A 20764-nucleotide genomic window follows, 5' to 3' on the forward strand; every position below is an offset into this window, starting at 1 on the left:
GGTGTGTGTGTATTCAAAATTTCTTCTCAGGACCTTTGCCCAATTTTTTTTTTTTTTTTTTTTGGAGAGGTTTTCGCTATAGAGCTCGTGTGCTCGCCAGACAGACAGAGAGACAGAGAGACAGAAAGCGAGAAATCACCCCCCAGAGGATGGCCATGCCACAATTCTTCTCCTCCATTCTCCTCTCCGGATCTTGGGCATGCATGCACACGTGTCCCGCATGAATTTTAAGTCACTGGGTCCAGGACGCAAACCTCGGTCAACTATATGGGAGTCCAGCGACATAGCCATTATGCTAACTACTGGTCCCAGAACCTTTGCCCATTTTTTAAAAGAGATTTTTGCTATAGGGCACATGTGCTCACCAGAGAGTGATAGAGAGATAACGAGACAGAAAGTGAGAAATCACCCCGCAGTGGGGACGATCACACCACAATCCCTTCTCTTCCATTCTCCTCCTGGGATCTTGGGCACACATGCACACATGCCTGGTGTGAGTTTGAAGCCACCAGATCTGGGACTCGAACTGTGGTACGCCACGTGGGAGTCCAGTGATGTACCTGCTACGCCATCTGCTGGCCCCATCTCTCCCCAATCTGTGAGGGACAGCTTCGTCAGGTAAAGTGTTCTTGAATAGCAGCTTGGTTTTGTATTACGGCTTCGGATATGTAATCCTGCCCTGCCCTGGCCTCCAGAGTTTGGGCCGAGAAGTCTCACATTAGGATTTCCGTGGATCTCCTGATGCAGCGCTCCCTTCACCTCTCCTTGCTCTCGGATTCTTTAGTTCCTTTGATATTTAAAAATATGTTTATGGCTAACTCCTCCGTGGGTTAAAATTTGATTAGAGACCTCTAAGCTTCTTCTACCTGAATGCTATCTTTGCCCAAAGTTGGGGAATTTTCAGCCATTACTTTCTTAAATGTGTTTCTGGTTCTTTTTTTCCCTATTTTCCTTCTGAAAATCCTGGCATGCAAAGGCTAGCTGTCTTGACGGTGTCTTGTGGTGTCCATAGGCTTTCTTCATTTGTTTTCCTGTTGTTGTTGTTGCTGCTGCCTTTGCCATCGTCCTCTGTTTAGAAATGCCAACAGATGTCCTGTCTGAATGCATTGCTGCTTTCTTTTGCTTGAGCGAGTCCGTGGTTGAAGCTTTCGCTGGGATTTTTAAGTCTAGCTACTGTATTCTATCTCTCTTTTTTTGTTGTTTCTATTTCTTTTCCAAACTTCTCATTTTATTTGTGTACAAATAGTCTTCAAAATTTTCATGTCATTTCCTATCGGTATTTTTTTTAGTACTTTCTCAAACTTCTCTAAGAACTCCCTTGTCATTCGCTTGATAGATTTTCATTTCTTAAAGGCTCATAATTGAAGCTATATTAATTTGGGGGAGGGAATGTCGTATTTCCTGATTTTTCAATAATTCTGTCCTTACATTGGTGCCTTGCAATTGAGGAAACTATCACTGCTTTTGGCCTCTGCAGAGGTTTTTATGGTGGTGATTGACCTCTATCTAGCCTAGCCTGAGATTCCGGGTAGGCCAGCTGGTAGCACTCAAAAACAAGCAGACCTTGCTGTGAGTTCTCTGATTGGTTTGGGCTATTGCCTGTGTGCTAAAATCGAATAGAACTGCTGGTCATGCGACAAGGTCCAGTGAGACCCCTGTGGTCAGACAGAGCTCCTAGCTGACCTCTGTAATCATCCAATCAGCAGGTTTCAGATTGTCTCCCTAGGCAGGCTGTATGGTTGGAATCTGTAGCTAGGCAGAGCTGTATGCTAAGCTCTGAGCTGCACTAAGTTCTCTAGTTAGCCACTGGACCAGGCCAGAGGCTTTTCTCTACAGATATTTGCACACTTGGACTTCTGAACGAAGGTAGTCTTAAGAAGAGCACCAAAGTGAGGGGCCAGCAGGTGGTGTAGGGGGTAAGGCACTGGACTACCGCTTGGCTGATTCCTTTTGAGTACTAGACCTGGTGGCTTGAAAATCACACCAGACACATGTCCATGTATGCCCAACATCCCAGGAGGAAAATGGAAAAGGAATGGTAGCATGACCATCTCCCCAGGGACAGAGGAGGGAGTGATTTGTCACTTTCCCTCTCACTGTTTCTCTGCCTTTCCTGGGTAAGCACACATCCCCTAAGGCAAAAACCTTAACAAAATAAAAGAGCATCAAGGTTAGGTTGGGTCACAACAACATTTCCTCTGGGGGTTGGCAGGGACGTTGGTTGCTTCGATGACCTTCAGTGGCCTTCTGGCCTGGGAAATACTCAAGGAAAGCACTAGGAACTGACTGGGTCTTGTGCTTGGAGATTCTTAATCAAAATATTTAATAACTGAGAAGTCAGATTTCAAGTGTATCTGTAATTTATTTTTATTGACAGAGCATGAATGTGTTCACCAGAGAAAGAGGAATAAAGCACTCCCAAGTGGGTTATGGCCACACCACAATGCTTTTTCCATGATTTATCCTTTCCATCAGTATTTTGGCCACTAACACACACACATGCTCAGTGTGCATTTCAAGCTGCCTACGCCAGGAGTTAAACCACAGTGCCCAACCCTTAACAACTGCACTACAGGGTCAGCAGACTGTTATTCTAAAGAACATTTTGTCAATATTTTTCTAATTTCTAGAAATATAATGAAAAAAATCGCCTTGGTATGAATAGACTTAATCTTAAATAAATGCTAATCACATTTATCGAGAGAGCATTTTTCTCATCTTAAGTGTATCTTTGACATGAGGCAAAATGATAATGAAGGGCCCTGAAAAACCCTCTTCTGGCATGACCTAGGGCCCCAGCATATGAGCGTCTGTGACACTGCTGTGACCTGTTAGTAGGACTTGTGCCCAGAATAGCATTTCCATTGGTGGTTTCAGACAATCTCACCGATATGCCACATTCACTCGCCACAATGCTGATGTGGCTGCCAGGTCATTTCTGAGCCCTGTGTTAAACACAAATTTTGCACATGTACCTGCCACTTCTTCACATTTCCTTTGGCCTCATTCTTACAATGACTGGCACCCGTTAACATGCTGTGAGCCTATGGCCATGGAGAACTGGAGACTATGATCAACTAGACCAAAAGTTAGCAGGTTTTCAGGGAGGGAAGAAGTAGACAATTTAGGTCACACTTTTTTTTTTTTGGGGGGGGGACTACTTCCAAGGTCAACATATTGACTCAGTTCATTGTTCTGGCTGTGAACATTTAGGCCCTCTCAAACTCTGGGTAGCTTTCTATTAGCAATAATCACGCCTTGGCTAAACCTCATTGGCTACGATACTGCCACTGCGCAAAGCTGGCTAAGCTCTGGGTAGCTTTCTAATACTTGTTTAGTAAAATAGCCCATAGCCCATATTTTGTCTAACTAGCACTAAAAACAGAGGAGCTTTTTTTTTTTTTGCTTGTGTGGATAGGATATTGATACAGCCTACAGTTGTTTTAGCTTTGGGATAGCCACATAACATAGCTGTTTCATTATAACTTGGCAAGTGAGTGTTTTGCATCAAAACTGTAATCGAGCTCATTTTCTGTATTTATTCATTCTTTTGTGCCAGTACAGTAGAATTTGTAACCCATGGTCATGATTTAGTCCTTTTAAATTATTTTCTTGAAGTTTATTTATTTCTTCCATGTATAAGAAATATATATATATATATATATAGGGAGAGAGAGAGAGAGACCGAGCATCCCCAGCAGGGTCTTGATTGGCCTCTAGCTTCAGTCAACTCTCCATTCAGATCCTGGGAACATGCATGCTGGGTGTACTAAGGGAGGTCTCCAGACATAAGCCCAGAATCTTCTCACAAGGACCTGCCTTGCAGAACATTACATTTTACTGCAGTACCACTGCCTGGTCCCGAACTTTTCCTGTTAAATTATAATTTTTGCATTTTAGTTCATCATTCTACATGTTGAGCGATTACAATTCTGATTTTAAAATCCAACAAAGCAGTCCGTGCTCCCAGATTCGGGAAGCTGCAGATGAGTGAAGCATGTACAGTATGTGCTCATTCACGCCCCTAGAGAAATGCAGGGCAGGCGAGCACCAAGGACAGAGTTCTCAGTTGTTGGCTCCAGCGTAATCCATCTATTGACTGTTAATAAAAATTAACACAGTAAAAGCTTTGATTTTTGTTAAAGGTAATGTTATAGTTTGTATAATGATTTATTTTCCAAAGGTTCATGATTTAGAATTTGGTCTTAGTAAGTAGTGATTCGATGTCCCCCAAAAGTCCATGTGCTGAGACTTGGTTGTATTGCAGAGGTGCTAAGTGAAAATCCAATTCCTTCATGGCCTGCCAGCATGGGGGTGAGAAGGTCATCAGGGCAGGGCCACTGTGATTGAGTTCTAGTGGTCTATGAGGACAGGAGAGAGACCAGAACAAGGAGAAACTATAGACAGGGGTTCTGCTCAAGACCCTGCCCTCTGCCATGCTACAGCCTCTCTAGAAGCTGGCCCCTGGGCTCTGGGCCTCTACACTGTGGGAAGAATGAACCTCTACTTCTTTATCAATTCACCCAGTTTCAGGTATGTCTGTAAGCAATGCAGTAATAGGCTAAGGCAGAGATTGTAATATTGGTCTTTCTGGCTCAGAACATACTCAGTGCATATATAAAATGACAGAAAGTCAAAGTTATTTCAAGTAGGGGTGTGGGAGAGGTAGTGCATAGATCTGGACACAAGAATTCATGGTGGAGAACATGAAAGAGATCATGAGAATCTGAAGCCTATCAGGCTAGAAACGTAGATCGTGGGAGTGAACCCAGGCTGCATAGTGGAAACCCTACGAGACAGCCCAGAGTTGCTCAATCCCAGAGAGCATTATTTCCATAGGATAATACAATATGCACATGCTCTTTGGAGTCGCTGTGCTGCTTGGTGGAATGAGATCTTGATAATATACTAGTTGCTTGTTACATATTAATATTATATCATATTTAACTAGTAGTTAGCATATAACATTAATGTATATGAGTAGTAACTAGTATATTGTTATTGTGACATTAATTAATCAATATTAATTGATCGTATAATTATATTAGTAGTAAATGTTTATGACTGTAATGATATTAGCTAATATTACATAACTATATATATATAAATTAATTTTTTTAACTAGTGGATAGTTATACCCTTTAACATATAATAATAGCTATTGATAGTAAGTAGTTTTTACCTAATAGTAAGAATAACTTTGTCTTCTTGCTTTGTACATACCTTTCAAAGTCCTTTTTTTGTTTGCTTGTTTGAGAGGTTTTTGCTACAGAGTACGTGTGCTCAGCAGAAAGACAGAGATGCAGAAAGCAAGAAATCACCCCCCAGGGGGGATGGCCTCACCGCAATCCCCTCTCCTCCATTCTCCTCTCAGGATCTTGGGCATGCACGCACTGGTGCCCGGCATGAGTTTAAGCCACCAGGTCTGGGACTCGAACCACAGTGACTACATGGGAGTCCAGTGACATAGCCATTATGCCAACTGCTGTTCCCTCAAAGTCCTTTATATAGTTTTATCAGCTTGGTTCACATGCCTCAGTTCTTTCTAGGACTCACTGACTGCATTCCTGTCGAGTCACTCTGGCTGCTGGTCCTTGTCCCACGTTTGTTCATGACTGTTTCCCATCGGAGTGAAAAAGAGGTCACTGTGCATCCACATCAACCTCTCTTTTCTACTAGGATCCAGTCAGGATTGTGTTATTTAAACCAGTTTCCCATTATCCTCGGCATAAATCACTTCTCCCTAATTTCTTTTCTTTGACGTTTCCTTTCAGTTCTGTCTTACAAAGTCTTTCTGACCCTTGCCAAGCCATACTTAGCTTTTTATGGGAAAAAATAGATCAGATCCACTTTGCTATTCCCCATTGTCCTCGTGGAATTATGACATCAGCTGGGATCTCACGGACAGCTCGAATTCCCTTGCCATTGCTTTCTCATGTGATTTCCTACACACCTCCCCTCTAAATTCTGTTATTATCATGTTCTCTAAAGTTTTACATTGGACTTTTCCCTGTGCTCTTAAACCTCCTTTTGAAATGTGATTGATCCTTGAGGTCTCCTAGTCAATACTTACCTGCATATGTCCCCACCTCCTGGTCTGGTTTTTCTCCTTTCCGCAGCTGCCACTCGCTGGCAGGTCTGGTCCTTCCCTAGACCCCTTGCCCACCTCCAGGAAACCTTTCCTTAGCTCACAGGAACCACACTTGGAGTAGGGGAACCCCTGCCTCTATCCATCAACAGGCAAAGTAGAAGGAAAGTTCCTCAGTCAGAACATGAAACTCAGATGCAGAAAATTAGGCTGATTTTCAGACCTCTCAGTTACCAAGTTTGTCAAATAGAGAAAACCCACTGAAACTCCAGAACATCTATTTTCTCATCTATAAGATGGAAGAAATAGAATCTATCCAAACCAAGTCAGAGAAACCTTTGAACAGACAGCTGCAACAGTATATCTGAAAAAATTCTGTGACCTAGACAGGTAACGTGCTTTCTTTATTATATTATTTTGATTGTTTACCTCTTTTCTTTCAACCACAGTGATAAGAGATATGCTCCTGGTTAGAAATTGGATGGCAATGTGCCATAGAAACATTATTACATGTGGAGGTTAGAGGCTGGAGAATTATTGATGAAATGATAATCATTCAGCAAATGTTTACTGGGCCCCTACCATGACCTAGCCCCTGGTGAGACCAAGGTGGTTATGATACTCTTTGCTTAAACAGAGGAGAGTTTCCATACCTAACAATCATTGCCAGTCATTTTTCTAAAAATGCTTGGCCGTATGACTTTCCTGTTTGAAAACCTTTCTTTCAGTCACACACGTATTTCTCCACTGATCATTTACAAAGAGCTTACCATTGCTGTCCCTGTTTCCTACATGCAGGAAACACAGAGCTCAGACACGTCCATGTTCATCAGCCTTCTCACCTTGGCATTGTTTCTCATATACACACTTTGTTTCCACCTGTGTTTAAATGCCATTTACCTGCAACAGAATTCTACGTGTTCTTCAGGGTTCTGATTGGACTTGAGGGAGCCTCCCTTTATCGTGTGACAGGGGCTCATCACGGGCTGCCATGTGTCACTGAGCTCTCGTGTGTGGTGGTACACCACGTCTCGCTCCTGCGTTCTTAGACGGAGAGCTTGCTGAGAAAAGGGACCCATGCTTCCTCCTCCAAGTGTGCCCAGGATGTGTCTTTGCACAAAGTCCACTCTCAATAATTACGGAGAAGGAGATACTTGAACACGTCACCACCACAGAGGGACCATACAGGATCACGGTGGTTGTGTTCAGTTCCCAGGGAGTGGGGTGCGACCCATGTTGCCGAGTGTGCATGGCGACTCATGTCCACAGAAGCTTCCTCTTGTGTTGTACTTAGAGATGGAGCAGCAGCCTGTGCAGTAGGGAGTCAAGTGGTGGGAGACGTGCAAATGTGGGGAGAAACATGGTGATCCACGGAGTAGCGAGAAGGGAGAGGAACAGCCACAGGAAATAAGACCGAGAGGGAAAGTGCGAGCAGATTGTGAAGAATGTTATACTTTACCTTAGAGACAGAGGGAGGCCACTCATGGATTTTAAGGGAGATACGAGTTATTGATCTCATTTTAGTTTTTACTTGACTTGTAATCTACTATGAGTTAAATCATTATTTCTGTAAATATCTTGTAAAATGTATGTGCACCTGTTTATTTGCTTAATATTTTAGTTAAGGTTAATTACTTTATTAGAGTTAGATTTATGTAGAGAGGAAATTTAATAGATTACCCTCATGCAGGGAAAATCTATGTCAATCTCCAGAAAAACATATATGTGTACACACACATACGAAACACCTGTGGCCTATGGCCCATATGTGTATGTGTGTACATGGAAGTGGACTTTGAAAAATTAGTGTAAAATGGAATTAAAGTATGAGCTTATTAATTAAAATATGAGCAAAGAAATGTATCTTTATGTATAGTTTTTTCATGATATCCACGGTCACAAAGTTCTTGAAGACCCCTGTGTGCACACACATACATACATGTGTTCATAAACACATATACTTCCTTCTTAAAATTCATTTGGGTGTCAGTCCCTAGAACACGGCGTGTTTTCAAGAATGCTCTCAGGACCTGAGTCATTATGGACCATACTAGGTTGGCAGCTCCTGTGGTTTCATTGGGTTTGGTTCTGTCATCTCCTCATGTAATGAGATCACATTGGAAACGCCTCTTGTTTCAAATAAGAAATTTGGTTAATATAGTTGTTGATACCGATGCCTAGCTTGTTCCTGCCTTTAATCTCAAAATGACTGGCTCAGATTCACCATTTCCCTACATAGGTCGGATTAACATGAATAACATTTCTCTGACTCGAGAAAATTTTAGAATTTTTGTCTTTTGGATTAGGATGGAAAACTCCTCTCTGACAAGAGGAGCAGCCCAATCCTAGTGGACGAAGTGTTCAAGTGTGACGAGGGCACCTACGTGTGTGACCACACTCGGTCGGATAATGCAAGCACGTGGACCGTCAGAGCTGTGGTTCAAGTAAGAGCCATTGGTAAGTGAGATTTGGGGTTTAGGATGGGATTTGAACCCCGATTGGTCAATTAAAAGTATCTTCGTTTGTATTTGTAATGATTGTCCTTTTAGGGGAAAAAAAAAGAAAAGAAATAGCTATAAACTAGTAGAAGCCTTGAACCTGGGTACGCAGCAATTTCCCCATCAACCGAGATTCCGTCTCCTGAGGAAGGCAGGCTTTGCTCTGGACCATGTTCAAGTTGTCACAAGTTAGATTGTTTTCTTTTATAATAAATTAAAAATATATTAACTGTTTTACACACACACACACACACAGAAATATGATGAAGTTTTCAAAAAGTTCATGATAAATGACTACTATGAAAAAATGTACATGCATTTCCGGGCCAGCAGGTGGCACTGTGGTTGAGGCGCTGCACTTCCACATGGCCAACCACAGTTCGAGCCCTGGACCTGGTGGCATGAACAGCCACACTGGGCGTGTGTGGATGTGTGCCCAAAATTCCAAGGGGAGAATGGACAAGAAGGGATTGTGGGATGGCCATGTCCCCTGGGGGTGTGATTTCTTGCTTTCCCTCTGTCTCCTCTGGCCAGTGCACTCACTCTATGGCAAAAAACTTAAAGAAAAAAATGCACACATTTTCTTTCTTTTTTTTTTTTTTTGCATCTTTCTAATTCCATTTTTTCCAAAAACAATTTGAATTCCCTCCATAATAAATGACCTCCATGTACCTATCAGCTGCTTCAACATGTGTTAGCATTTTCCACATGCTTAAAAATCTTCCTTTTTCTTTAAAGAGACAAAATATTGCAGATACAGCTTGAAGTCTATGCTCACATCCCCTCCATATGCCTTCCAGTGCCACCTTAGTCACGATCTCTGCTTATGTACTGGAGCTTTTTTTTTAACATATGTATATATCAATCAATGCCACAGAATGTTGTTTTGTGCTCTGAAATGTGATTTGTGTCCAGGCTTGCTTTGTGACCTGGTAGCTAAACTGACTGGATTCCACATGGCCAACTATGTGATCCTACTTCCACACCCAGTAACCAGAAACACACAGGTCACAAGCATGCGAATGCCCATCCTGACAGGGTGGTGAAATGGAGAAGGGATTACAACATGGCATTCTCCCATGGGGGGATCATTGCTCCTCTCCTTCTGTCTGTCTCTATGTCTCTCTCTGATAAGAAAACATACTTTCTAGCCAAAGAGAGAGAGAATGAAAAAAGAGATGTCCTGTTGTAACACTTGGTATTATACTAAGCTATTATCTTATCAATTTATACCTAGCCCCATTAAAACAGTCTTATTATTCCCAAATAGCATTTGGTGTTACAGACTTTTTGATTGGTATCAAGTGAGATTTCTTTTTGTTGGTCTGTTTGCTCCCACTTCACACTTTCCTAACAATGAAGTTGAGAGTTTTGATACTTGTTTACTGACCTGCTGGCTTTCTCCTTCTGAGACTCATCTAATTTTGCCCCACCCTTCCCCTTGAGTCCATCTTACTACAGATCTACATGTATCACGTGACTAAACCATGTGAATTAACGAAGTGTGGCCTATGGAGTCAAAACATAACAGAGTCAGTCATGCTTGGTATCGAAGAGCTACAGAGTGGTTGACTCAGCTCTTAGTAAAGATGGTAATCAATTGTGCTTCCTTTTCTTTCATTACAAGATACAACCCCTGTGGAGCACCCTAAGGCCCGGTTTAACTTTCCTGCCTATTTCCAGCTCTCGCATTGTCTACTGCTTTAGAGTCTCAGTCACTTCATTTTGTGTTGGATTTCTCCTTGGAAGAGAAGTCAGAATCGGAATACTCAACTCACACCAGCTTTCCCTTTCTAGTGATGTGCAGTTGCTCTTTCACTCAGGCATCGCTTGACTCAGCGAATTTTTGGTGACATAAAATTCATTTCTCTTTTCCCAAGGGACACTTTACAATGTTGATCTTATTCCTATCTTGCTCATTTATTCATTCAGTCTTACATTTATCTTTGTCTACACTAATACTTATTGAACATATGTGCCATGACTGAAGCTCAGGATGTAAGAATGACTATGGACACTTTCTCTGGCCTCTGAAAGGGGGCATACAGAGAGGAACCAGGCTTTCACCAAGCACAATAAGAGAAAGTGGGCAGAGTACATGGGAGGTCCACCAAACCCAAACCTTCATTAGCCAAGTTTGAGAAAGAACTGAGGGATAAACACGTCTCCTAAGAAGGTGGGAGAGATACTGTCTCAGGCAGAGGAAGCAGTATTGATGTCCAGGTGATGAAAGAGAGCAAGTCATGGTCTCGGGATGAAAGGAAGGTCAGTTGAGGGTCTGGAAATAAGGCTGCCATTGCACTGTCCTAGTAAGTTTGGAGTTTTAGCCAAGGAACAACAGGGAACCATGGAGGGTTCTAAGTGGGAGAGTGTCATAAGCAGATTTGTATTTGCAATAGGTCACTCTGTCTCCTGAGTAGAAATGGATTCATAAGAGCAAGAGTCAAGACAAGAAGAAGAGTTATGAGGTTTCTGTGGTCAAACAGGCAATTGTGGATAGGGTCCCAGAGTAGGGAGTGGCAGTGGATGTGAAGAGAAGTGGTTGGACTCAGAAACATTCAGGAAGAACATCTGCAAGGATATGATGACTGGGAGTGGTGAGAGGACAAGCCAAGGATGAGAGCCAGATTTTACGTTGGGCAAGGAGGTGGACTTTGCACGATGCTAATGAAGTATCTCAGCACAGAGTCTGACTCAGGTCACAGGGAAGGGAGCAGCAGGTTTGGTTCATGTTCCTAAAGATCTATGATTGTCCTGTGACTGGACATAGCCAAGGTGACAAGAAGCAGCTGGATTTGTGAGTCAACAGAAGATGCTGATGGGTGTAATGTAGAAAACAGAAGACAGAAGTCAAGGATGTTTAGTTTCCTCATCTAGATTAGCTGACAAGTGGCAGTGCCATTCCATGAGACTAACTAGGCTAGAAAGACTTTTAGTCATCCACATCACAATGACTGGTAGCTATTTGGATAAATCAATCCAGAGACGCTGAGGCTGGCGATGAGAATGTGAGCAGATCCACTTTTACAGGGTCTCTAAAGCCAAGGAACCCAGTGAGCTCCCTAAGAAGTGGGTGTTGAGAGAAGGGGGCGCTAGAACTCAGCCCCGGAGTGTCCTAGGACTTGAGAGGTGGAGAAGAGGAGCAAGATCTCCCAGGGAGATGAGACAGGAATGTGAGAACATACACTGGCAAGTGGGCGTTGATGAAAGGGTGGGGAGAAGAGAGCAGAGGAAGTGAGATTGATGATGCCGGAGAGCGAGAATTTCGGGGGCCAAGGCCTTTCACAGGGAAGTGGCCTGAGAGTGACTGTACAGCCCAGGGAGAGCAGGTAGGAGAAGACAGAACATGAAGGAAGGGTCATCCACAGGGCACAGAGGTGCACAGAGTGGGTAACGGTGAGCAGGGCAGTACAGGAGCGTGGAACCAAAAGCAGAGAATTTCACGGAGGGCGAGGTAGACAGTGTCCAGTGCTGCTAAGTGGTAAAGTCCACTAAAAACTCAACGGAGGGGCTGGCTCGGTAGTGCGGTGCTAACATGATGTTCAAGCGATGCTGGGTGCATGTGGAAGAGCATGGGTCTGTTCTCAGGTTGACCTGTACATGCCAGGCCTTTACCCACCAGAATCCTGGCCGGCTGGGGAGGCTGGGGCGGGAGGTGGAACATGGTACGAGACCTTGTTGAAAGTGCTCTTTCTCTTTCCGCCTCTCACTCTCATAAAAAAAAGAAACTGAAAAAAATAATTCCGTTCTGTAGCAGTCGAGGTACAAGACACTGTGCTGTTTCAGTGGCATAGTGGGGCCAGAAATCGGACTCGCAGGGGTGATGGAGAAAATGAGACATAGAACTCTCTCGAGCACTTGGCTGGGAAGGGAGGAGAGGGAGAGAGAGGCAGAGATGTGAGGTGATTCAGAGACTGAGCCTGGGTAGGTGAGGACAAGAACAAGCCCCTAGACAGAGGAGATGCTCACGATGCCAGAAGAGAGATGGGGAGGAGGAGGGCAGGAGGTCTCTGGGAAGCTGTGTGTGGATGATTTCGAGAGCAAAGGGCATACATTGTCTTATATCAGGAGATGAAACCCCTTCAGGAGGAAATATGATAGTGATGCATGTTTGAAAGTTTGTCGCAGCACTTGAAGGATTATAGGGTTCAATAAAGTCTGGGCTCTTTCATTTGAAACAAACCTTAAACAGGAGAGTAAGGTCTGCCAAACTTGTAGTTTCTTGGGTGAGCTCTCCTTCCCGTTGGAAATCTTGTAGGAGAAGACGGGGATGAGGATGCACAACTGCAATGGGGGAGCAGGTTCGGAGTGGAAGAGAGTGTACCCAGGCAGACAAGGGACTAATGTCTTGCTAGCACCTGCTGCTGGAGGTCACAGACACTTTTGGAGGCACACTTTTCACATGGAGTTCCTAGACTCATGGATTATGGATGAAATCTGAAGAGGGAGTTTCAAACCTTTTAGGCCAAGTGTGACCATCCACCCCCAAATCTTTGGCAAGCAGACCTTCTGTTTCCCAATGTGAATAATGATTTGTATTTTCATCTTTTCCGTTAAGGACACGCTGGAAGTGGAACTTGGTAAGCTGGCCTGCACTGTCACCCTGAATGACACTACTTCTGAGAGCAGGTGTAAGTGTGACATACGGGTGGGCTTTCAGGTCTTCTAGAACTGCGTGTGAATCCTGACTTAACAAGCCTTGTCACCTCGCGACAGTTATTTCAACTTTCCAAGCCTCGATCTCTTCATCGGTAAATGGCATTCTAAAGCTGCCCCCACGTGGTTGCATTGAGAAATAGCGGGACAGTGAACACAGGCAGCAGATTTTAGGTTTTCCCTCACCCCGCAGGAATCAGGTGGTGTATTGGCCCAGCCTGTTGGTTATGTGCGTAAGTGCTCCAACTCGAGCAGCACTAGCTCTTTATGAGCATGATGTTTGGTGTGGCCTTTACAACAACTGCAGTAGAATCTGTCACGCCCACGCAAACAGTGTAGTATCTGCCCATGCAGTATCTGCCTTAGAGTAGAGGGAAAATGGGCTTGTCTATAGTCTCTTCATTTTGAATTCAATAACATCTATGTCTTTCTACACAGCCAAATAGGAATTACTGTATTCCAAACCAAATGTTGGGGGGCAGCAGATGGTATAATGGTTACGTTGTTGGACTCCCACGTAATCAACTGCAGTTTGAGTCCTGGACCTGGTGGTTTAAAACTTATGCCGGGTGTGTGTGCATGCAGGCCCAAAGTCTCAAGAGGAAGATGGAGAAGGGATTATGGCATGGCCATCCTCCCGGGGTGTGTGGGGGGGTGATTTCTTGCTTTCTGTTTCTCTGTCTCTCTCTGTCTCTCTGGCATATGCCCTATAACAAAAAAAAACCTCTCTTAAGAAAAAAAAAAAACTCATGTTGGACGTGTATGAATACGTGCCTGAAATCTGGAGAGAAGAATGAAGGAGAAGGGATTGTAGAGTGACCTTCCCCCTGGGGGGTGATTTCTTGCTTTCTGTCTCTGTTTCTCTCCACCTCTCTGGTTGAGTGTCTGAGCCCTATAGCAAAAATCTCTCTTAAACACATACACACACACACACACACACACACACACACTCACACACCCAAAGAAAAACAAATGTTGGTTGCTTCAATAATATAAGTGCTTTTGTAAATGCTAATGAAAGATGAATTATTGTGGAAAGACGTAAAAGTAGATATTTTGGTAGAAGAGCACTAGGTGGCAGAAGCAGCATATCTTGAGTTTAGAACTAGAACGGCACTAAGGGCAACATCACAAAAATGGAAAGAAAAAGGAACAAAGTAAAGAAAAAAATCAGTTCAAAATAGTCAAGTTTCATCAGCTAGTAGTGAATTCTAAGGCATTACTGATGGAAAAACATTAAGAAGAGTTTTCTCTGAGAGTTTCTAAATTTCACAGGTAACATTAAGCTTGACGTAGAGCATACCTGGATATCCCTTATGGAGACAATGAATAGAAAAAGGGTAGTCTAATAATCACATGGAAACTTATTCACTCTGCTTCTTGAGAAAAAAAGCTATGTATCAAAATAATTTCTTCATTAAACTACATGCTCCCGTCCCCTCATGATTTTCATTTAATATGCAAATTTTGGTTAGTGGCCACACTGCAATTTGTTTTCCTCTGTTCTCCTCTCTGGATGTTGGGCATGCACACACATGTGCCCAGCATGAGTTTTAAGCCGCTGGGTCCGGGACTTGAACCGCAGTTGACTATGTGGGAGTCCAGCAACGTGACCGTTATGCCATCTGCTGGTCCTGCCTAGAATGTCTGTCAAGCTTCCAGGGCAGGGCTGGGATTCAACCTCGCATTGGCTGTACAGAATCTGGCACGCTTAACCGCCGTGCTGTGGGGCAGGCCCCTTAGTGGTATGATCACGCTATCTTCATTTTAAGAACATACGGGTTTGTGATGTAAGTGTGTGATGTAAGCCCGTTAGAGGCAGACAGAAATCGCTGGTGTGTCTCTGAATGCAATGTGCGGAGGGTGGTTGTTCCTGACACTCCGGTTTTATCTGCACCCTGACTACATCAGGAAACAGCCATCTTTGGTCATGTCTTCCTCCCCCACCTGGGACAAACATCCTCACCTGCCCTCGTGCTTCTCTGGCCTCTTTGCAGGAAAACCTCTCACTCTTAACTGCACAGCACGATTTGGCTTTGAAAAGAACTTTCAACCTGTATTAAAATGGTACATCAAAGATTCTGACCTGGAGCGGGAAGTCACACTACCTAAGGGAAAAAGGTAAGAAGAAAAGGGCAGAGGCTTCTGCGCGACGCAGACCAGGTACTTCTCATCTTCAGAAAACTGAGAGCTGAAGGTGTAGCTAGTAGCACCACCTAGTGGTTAATGAAAGTACAGCCCTGCACTGTGCCTGTTAATTTTTTTTTTTTTGGAGAGATTTTCACTGTAGGGCGCGTGCGCTCGCCAGATAGACAGAGAGAGACATAGAGACAGAAAGCGAGAAATCACCCCCCAAGGGGAATGGTCACGCCGCAATCCCTTCTCCTCCATTCTCCTCTCGGGATCTTGGGCACGCACGCACACGCGCCCGGCGTGAGTTTTAAGCCACCGGGTCCGGGACACGAACCGCGGTCAACTACGTGGGAGTCCAGCGACATAGCCATTACGCTAACTGCTGGTTCCCTGCCTGTTAATTTTGAACGTGGAAACCACATGCAGTTTCTGTGAGCGCCATGGAAGGAAGGCCGCTCAGGCCCCTGTGCCACTGGCCGGGTTAGGACAACCATATCGCTACTTTGCAGGGATCCTGGCAGGTGAGAAATGGGTGAGATTAGAGAGTCGTGCCCAGGGCTCAGAAGAACGCCTGGCACACAGAGAACCTTAGTAGGAGCTAGTCATTTTAAGTATCTTTCTTAAATGACTATTGTTTGTTCTCAAGGTCAGGTGAGTCCCACAAGCTAATCGCATCTTAGTGGAAACACTTAGCAGGATCAGCATTTAACTATGAGGGAGCCCTCTCTGACCATCTTACCTCCCACTGGCACCTTGTTTTACTGTCAGAGGGCACACGGGCTCACCGGGCTCACCGGAAGCACACAGAGAGGAGAGGAAGAAAACGCCCCCTCCCACAGGGAACCGGTTATGCCGCAATCCCTTCTCCGTTTCTCCATTTTGAGGTGTATGCTCACATGTACAGATGCATGCATGGGATGAGGGGATGTACACATACACGTGTGGCGTGTGTCTCAAGCCAGCGGGGCTGGAATTTGCATTGCAGTTGAGCATGTAGGGTCTAGTTCCCTTGAAAACTAGGCCGTGGACGGGCCCATCGCACCTTGTGTTGTTGACCCCACTGCTCTTCTGATGGCCACACAGCTGGCTGCTCCTGTGACTCCCAGCTATTCCAAAGAAATGCCAGCTGACGGTACTGAGTCAGCGTGGTGTCCTCCTTCCCTAGCATTAAATCCACGCCTGACGGTGACATCGTTCAGCTGGCGTTCCCACTGGAGAAAGTGACGCAGACCCATCTTCGCAGCAAGTTTGTTTGCTTTGCACAGAACTCCATCGGGAACACCACCCGGTCCATCCAGCTGACACTGAAGAAGGGAGGTAAGTCTTCCAAGTCGCTCCAGGATGAAGTCACTGCTTTCGCGTGAGCCGAGACGAGCTTTCCTGAAGAACGGCAATGATGGCAAGAGCAGTGGGCATTTTCTAGATGCCACTCTTCCTGTCACTTTCCTTGTGTTAACGCATTTAATGCCTTGACCAAAGCCCCATCGCTAGTAAACTGTACGACAGTGACCCCTAGCTGGGCCTCTGGGTAGGGAGGACTATGCTGGAAAGTTTGTCATTCACTCATTCGTTAATTTACTGACTTGTTCACTCACTCACTCATTAACTTATCGATTTGTTCATTCATTCATTCACTCGCTTATTTGTTCATTCACTCACTCACTCATTCTACAAATACCTACAGGGCAGGCCCTTGGAAGCAGGCACTGTGCTAAGCCCTAGCTCCTTTTCCTGTTTCTCTTTCTCAGTTTCTCCATCCAGAGAGCATGGAGTCATGTTCTGTAGGCTGGAGGACAGAGAAGAGAAGGGTTCATTTACTCAGTAGTCAGACTGACCTGTGTATGTTATGGATCTTACTTTTTTAAAAAGCTAGAGTAGAAATTCAAGGTGAGGGATGGCTTTTAAGAGGCCCAGAGATGAAGTTGATCATTCATCCGTCCAGTCACTAGAGGACTACGGCACCCAGAGGTCGGATTGCCTGTGAGGCTTAACCGAGTCATAGCTGGGCCTTGCCAATCGCAGACGCTCCGTGGTGGTGGCTCCCCTCAGTAAAGGCGTGGAGCAGGTCCTGCGCGTTGGGTTTCATGGAGGGTGTAGAGGTTGCACTGGGTCTCGGGAAGTTTAAACTTTAGTCGGGATAAGAGTAATAAAAATCATTTGCAGCATACGAAGAGCGGGGGTGCGAGTGGATTGTAGGAAGTTTATGCAATAAAAAGCGCAGTACATGACTACGGTAAGTTGCCCAGGCCACCCTGATCAGGAAACGTCCATTTCCTGGAGTTTATCATCAAATGTCCTCGAGACAAATTCGAGATGTTCCCAGATTGGAGAAAAGTGCCTCCAGGGTCAGTGACCAGTGACATGGGGGGTCAGGGAGGCGCTGGGCGAGCCGGGCGCGGGCCTGAGCGGGTCCTGTCCAGGGCGGCTGCTCTGTGATGGCTCACGGCCTGTTTCCGCAGTGGTGCTGCTGTTCATCCTGCTGGGCACCGTCGCAGGCCTGGCGAGCGTGCTGGCAGGGAGCGCTCTCCTCTACTGGTACTGGATTGAGATCGTGTTGTTCTACCGCACCTACCGCAGCAAGGACGAGACGCTCGGGGGTAAGTCACCTCCACCACAGCCCCTCCGACATGGTGCTGTCAGAACTGCCTCAGATGGCAAAGACCAGCCGACGCCATCGCTAGCCACTGACTTCGCCTCCTCGGAGTGATCTTAGGAGAGAATTCTAGAAGCCTCTTGCCCTCCAGGGCTGAGCATGAGGAAGGAGCTCAAGAAATGGATAAAGTCATGCCTCTAAGGTTTGCCTTTTCCCAGGTCCGGTGACATCATGTCAGGAAAGGCTGGAGAAACAATTACTTATTTATTTATTTTGGAAAGATTTTTGCTATCGGGCACGTGCATTTGCTGGAGAGACAGAGAGTCAGAAAGCGAAAAATCACCCCCCAGGGGGGTTGGTCACACCACAATCCCTGCTCCATTTTCCTCTCAGGATTTTGGGCACCCATCCACACATGCCTGGTGTGTTTCAAGCCACTGGGTCCAGGACTCGAACCGTGGTTGCCCATGTGGGAGTCCAGCAACATAACCATTACACCATCTGCTGGTCCTTCCCAAATTGTTGTTTTTAATCCAGTTTCCAAGGGTCTTTTAAAAAACACTATTGTGCCACATTAGGTTAGACAGACAGAATCTTTTTGCTCACCAGCCTAAAGCAAGATGGCGGATGGCTTCACCTCTCTGCGCTTTGGTCTCCTCGTCTATAAAAGAGGATTGTAACATCGCAGAGTGAAAGGGTGCTGAGGGCTCACTGAGTCAAGGCACCGGCATTTAGAACGGTGCCAGCACTCAGCGTGGGCCAGTTAGTACTCCTCGAACACTGGACTGTGCGGCCATTGTGTGTATTAGCTACGTTAATGGCAGCAACCCTGCGAGGCTGGCGGAGAGGGATTAGGTCACAGGCCCGGAAATGAACCACTGGCAGGTGTCCGAGCTGGGGACTTGGACTCAGGCTGTCGGGCTCATGAGATCCCATTAGCTACTGCCTTGGTTAGTCTCCTCTGTAAAAGACAGGTTTTAAAGTAGTGGGATGTCCCTAAAAGAAGTTCTGTAAAATACAGGTTTTACTGCCATCTCTGTCCATCGTCCCAAGGTAATCATGTTCATTGGTTGCTCCTCTTTTTTTCCCTTTTATGTTTTCCTTGCTACTCTTTTTTTTTTTTTTGAGAAGTCTTTTTTTTTTTTTTTAATAGGGGGTGGGCGCTCGCAACAAAAACACCAAAGACAGAAAGCAAGAAATCACTACCCAGGGTGGATGGCCACACTGCAATCCCTTCTCCTTCATTCTCCTCTCGGAATCTTGTGCATGCACGCACATGTGCCCGGTGTGAGTTTAAGCCACCAGGTCTGGGACGCGAACCATGGTTGACTACATGGGAGTCCAGTGACATAGTCATTACACTAACTGCTGGTCCCTCCTTGTTACTCTTAATTTCCAGAGAACAGGTGTGCTGAGGGACAGAGAAAGCATCTTCCACTTGGGGTGTGGTCATGCCACAATCCTGTTGCCTTCATTTCTAAACCATGTTGGGAATTGGGGCACACACACACACACGTGCCCAAGGTTCAAACCACTATACTATGTGGGATCTGGCTCTGAATGTATAGAGCTTAACCACTGTCGGCCCCATTATTTATTTCTTTATAACAAAAGCACTGCTTCTGTTTTTGTTTTGTTTCGTCTTGTTTCCCCTCCAGTCCTGGAATTCTCTTTTTTTTTTTTTTGGAGAGGTTTTTTGCTATCGGGCGTGTGCACTCGCCAGACAGACAGAGAAAGACAGAGAGACAGAAAATGAGAAATCACCCCCCAGGGGGGATGGCCACGCCGCAATCCCTTCTCCTCCATTCTCCTCTCGGGATCTTGGGCATGCATGCACACACACCCAGCATGAGTTTAAGCCACCAGGTCCGGGACTCGAACTGCGGTCAACTATGTGAGAGTCCAGTGACATAGCCATTACGCTAACTGCTGGTCCCCAGTCCTGGAATTCTCTAAAGTTAGAAGGCTGGCAGCTTTAAAGAGTGTTCCTATGTTTCCAAGTGTTTCCTTGGAAAGAGCAGACTCCCTGTGTGCTGGGCTTCAGGGAGCATCATTTATCTCACTGGAAGGCCCTGCTAAGCGAGTGCTTTTTCTGCACTAAGGAATTCATTTGTCCGATCACTGAGGGAAGGGCGAGTAAAGAAATGCATTAATCACACTTTTCTTTAGACTAGTCATGAAGGCTATATAATGGAAATACTTATGTCAAAGTGTTTTTGAGATTTTTTTAAATAGCTTTTTGAAATGGAGCAATTACATAATCAAGATCTCAACTGTTTCCCAAGGGAGCCTTTTACTAAAATGTTATTTTCCTGAAGACCCTAGCGCTCTTATGGAAGAGCCAATCAACCAAAATATTCGGATGTGTCCTTTCTTTTTACTTTGCAAAACCATGATTTTAGTCATCCCAGCTGGAGACAGGATTCGGCTTTCAATCACAGTGATGCAGTGCCCCCTACTGGCCAACAGAATATTTTTCAGCAAGATACTTGGCCTTTTCCCGCTGCAGTTCAAAATTTTGGAGACAGAGTGTTAGAATTGTGGAGGACCAAAGAGGTCATCTAAAGCTCCACTTTGATTTTATTACAGAAGAAAGTGAGTCTCCATATTATAAAAGCAATAGATGGTGGACTGGAGGCCATCGTGGTGAGTTACGCTCTCAAACCCAGCACTCCCCTGCCAGCCACACCCAGGAGCCTCCTCCTTGCCACCTGGGCAGTGAGGTGCTTCAGAGATTCACCTCCTGACCCTGGCTGGTTGGCTTCTCTCTCCTGATGCTTGGGCCTTCCACTCCTG

At 45.2% G+C, this 20764-nt stretch overlaps 1 protein-coding gene and 1 pseudogene across 1 annotated transcript in view; one reads left to right on the forward strand and one right to left on the reverse strand.

Annotated features, from left to right (window-relative positions):
- Window positions 1-20764, forward strand: part of IL18RAP (interleukin 18 receptor accessory protein) — a 44535-nt gene that overhangs the window by 20647 nt on the left and 3124 nt on the right. The window contains exons 5-10 of the mRNA XM_027767552.1: window positions 8395-8545; window positions 11797-11915; window positions 13145-13166; window positions 15240-15363; window positions 16541-16692; window positions 17835-17972. Of these exons, the coding sequence (XP_027623353.1) occupies window positions 8395-8545; window positions 11797-11915; window positions 13145-13166; window positions 15240-15363; window positions 16541-16692; window positions 17835-17972 (706 nt within the window). The remainder of the gene's footprint in view (window positions 1-8394; window positions 8546-11796; window positions 11916-13144; window positions 13167-15239; window positions 15364-16540; window positions 16693-17834; window positions 17973-20764) is intronic.
- On the reverse strand, window positions 3170-3302 carry LOC114005703 (uncharacterized; annotated as a pseudogene).

Source organism: Tupaia chinensis, unplaced genomic scaffold (genome assembly GCF_000334495.1).
Source record: "Tupaia chinensis unplaced genomic scaffold, TupChi_1.0 Scaffold144276_1, whole genome shotgun sequence".
Taxonomy (NCBI): Eukaryota; Metazoa; Chordata; class Mammalia; order Scandentia; family Tupaiidae; genus Tupaia; species Tupaia belangeri.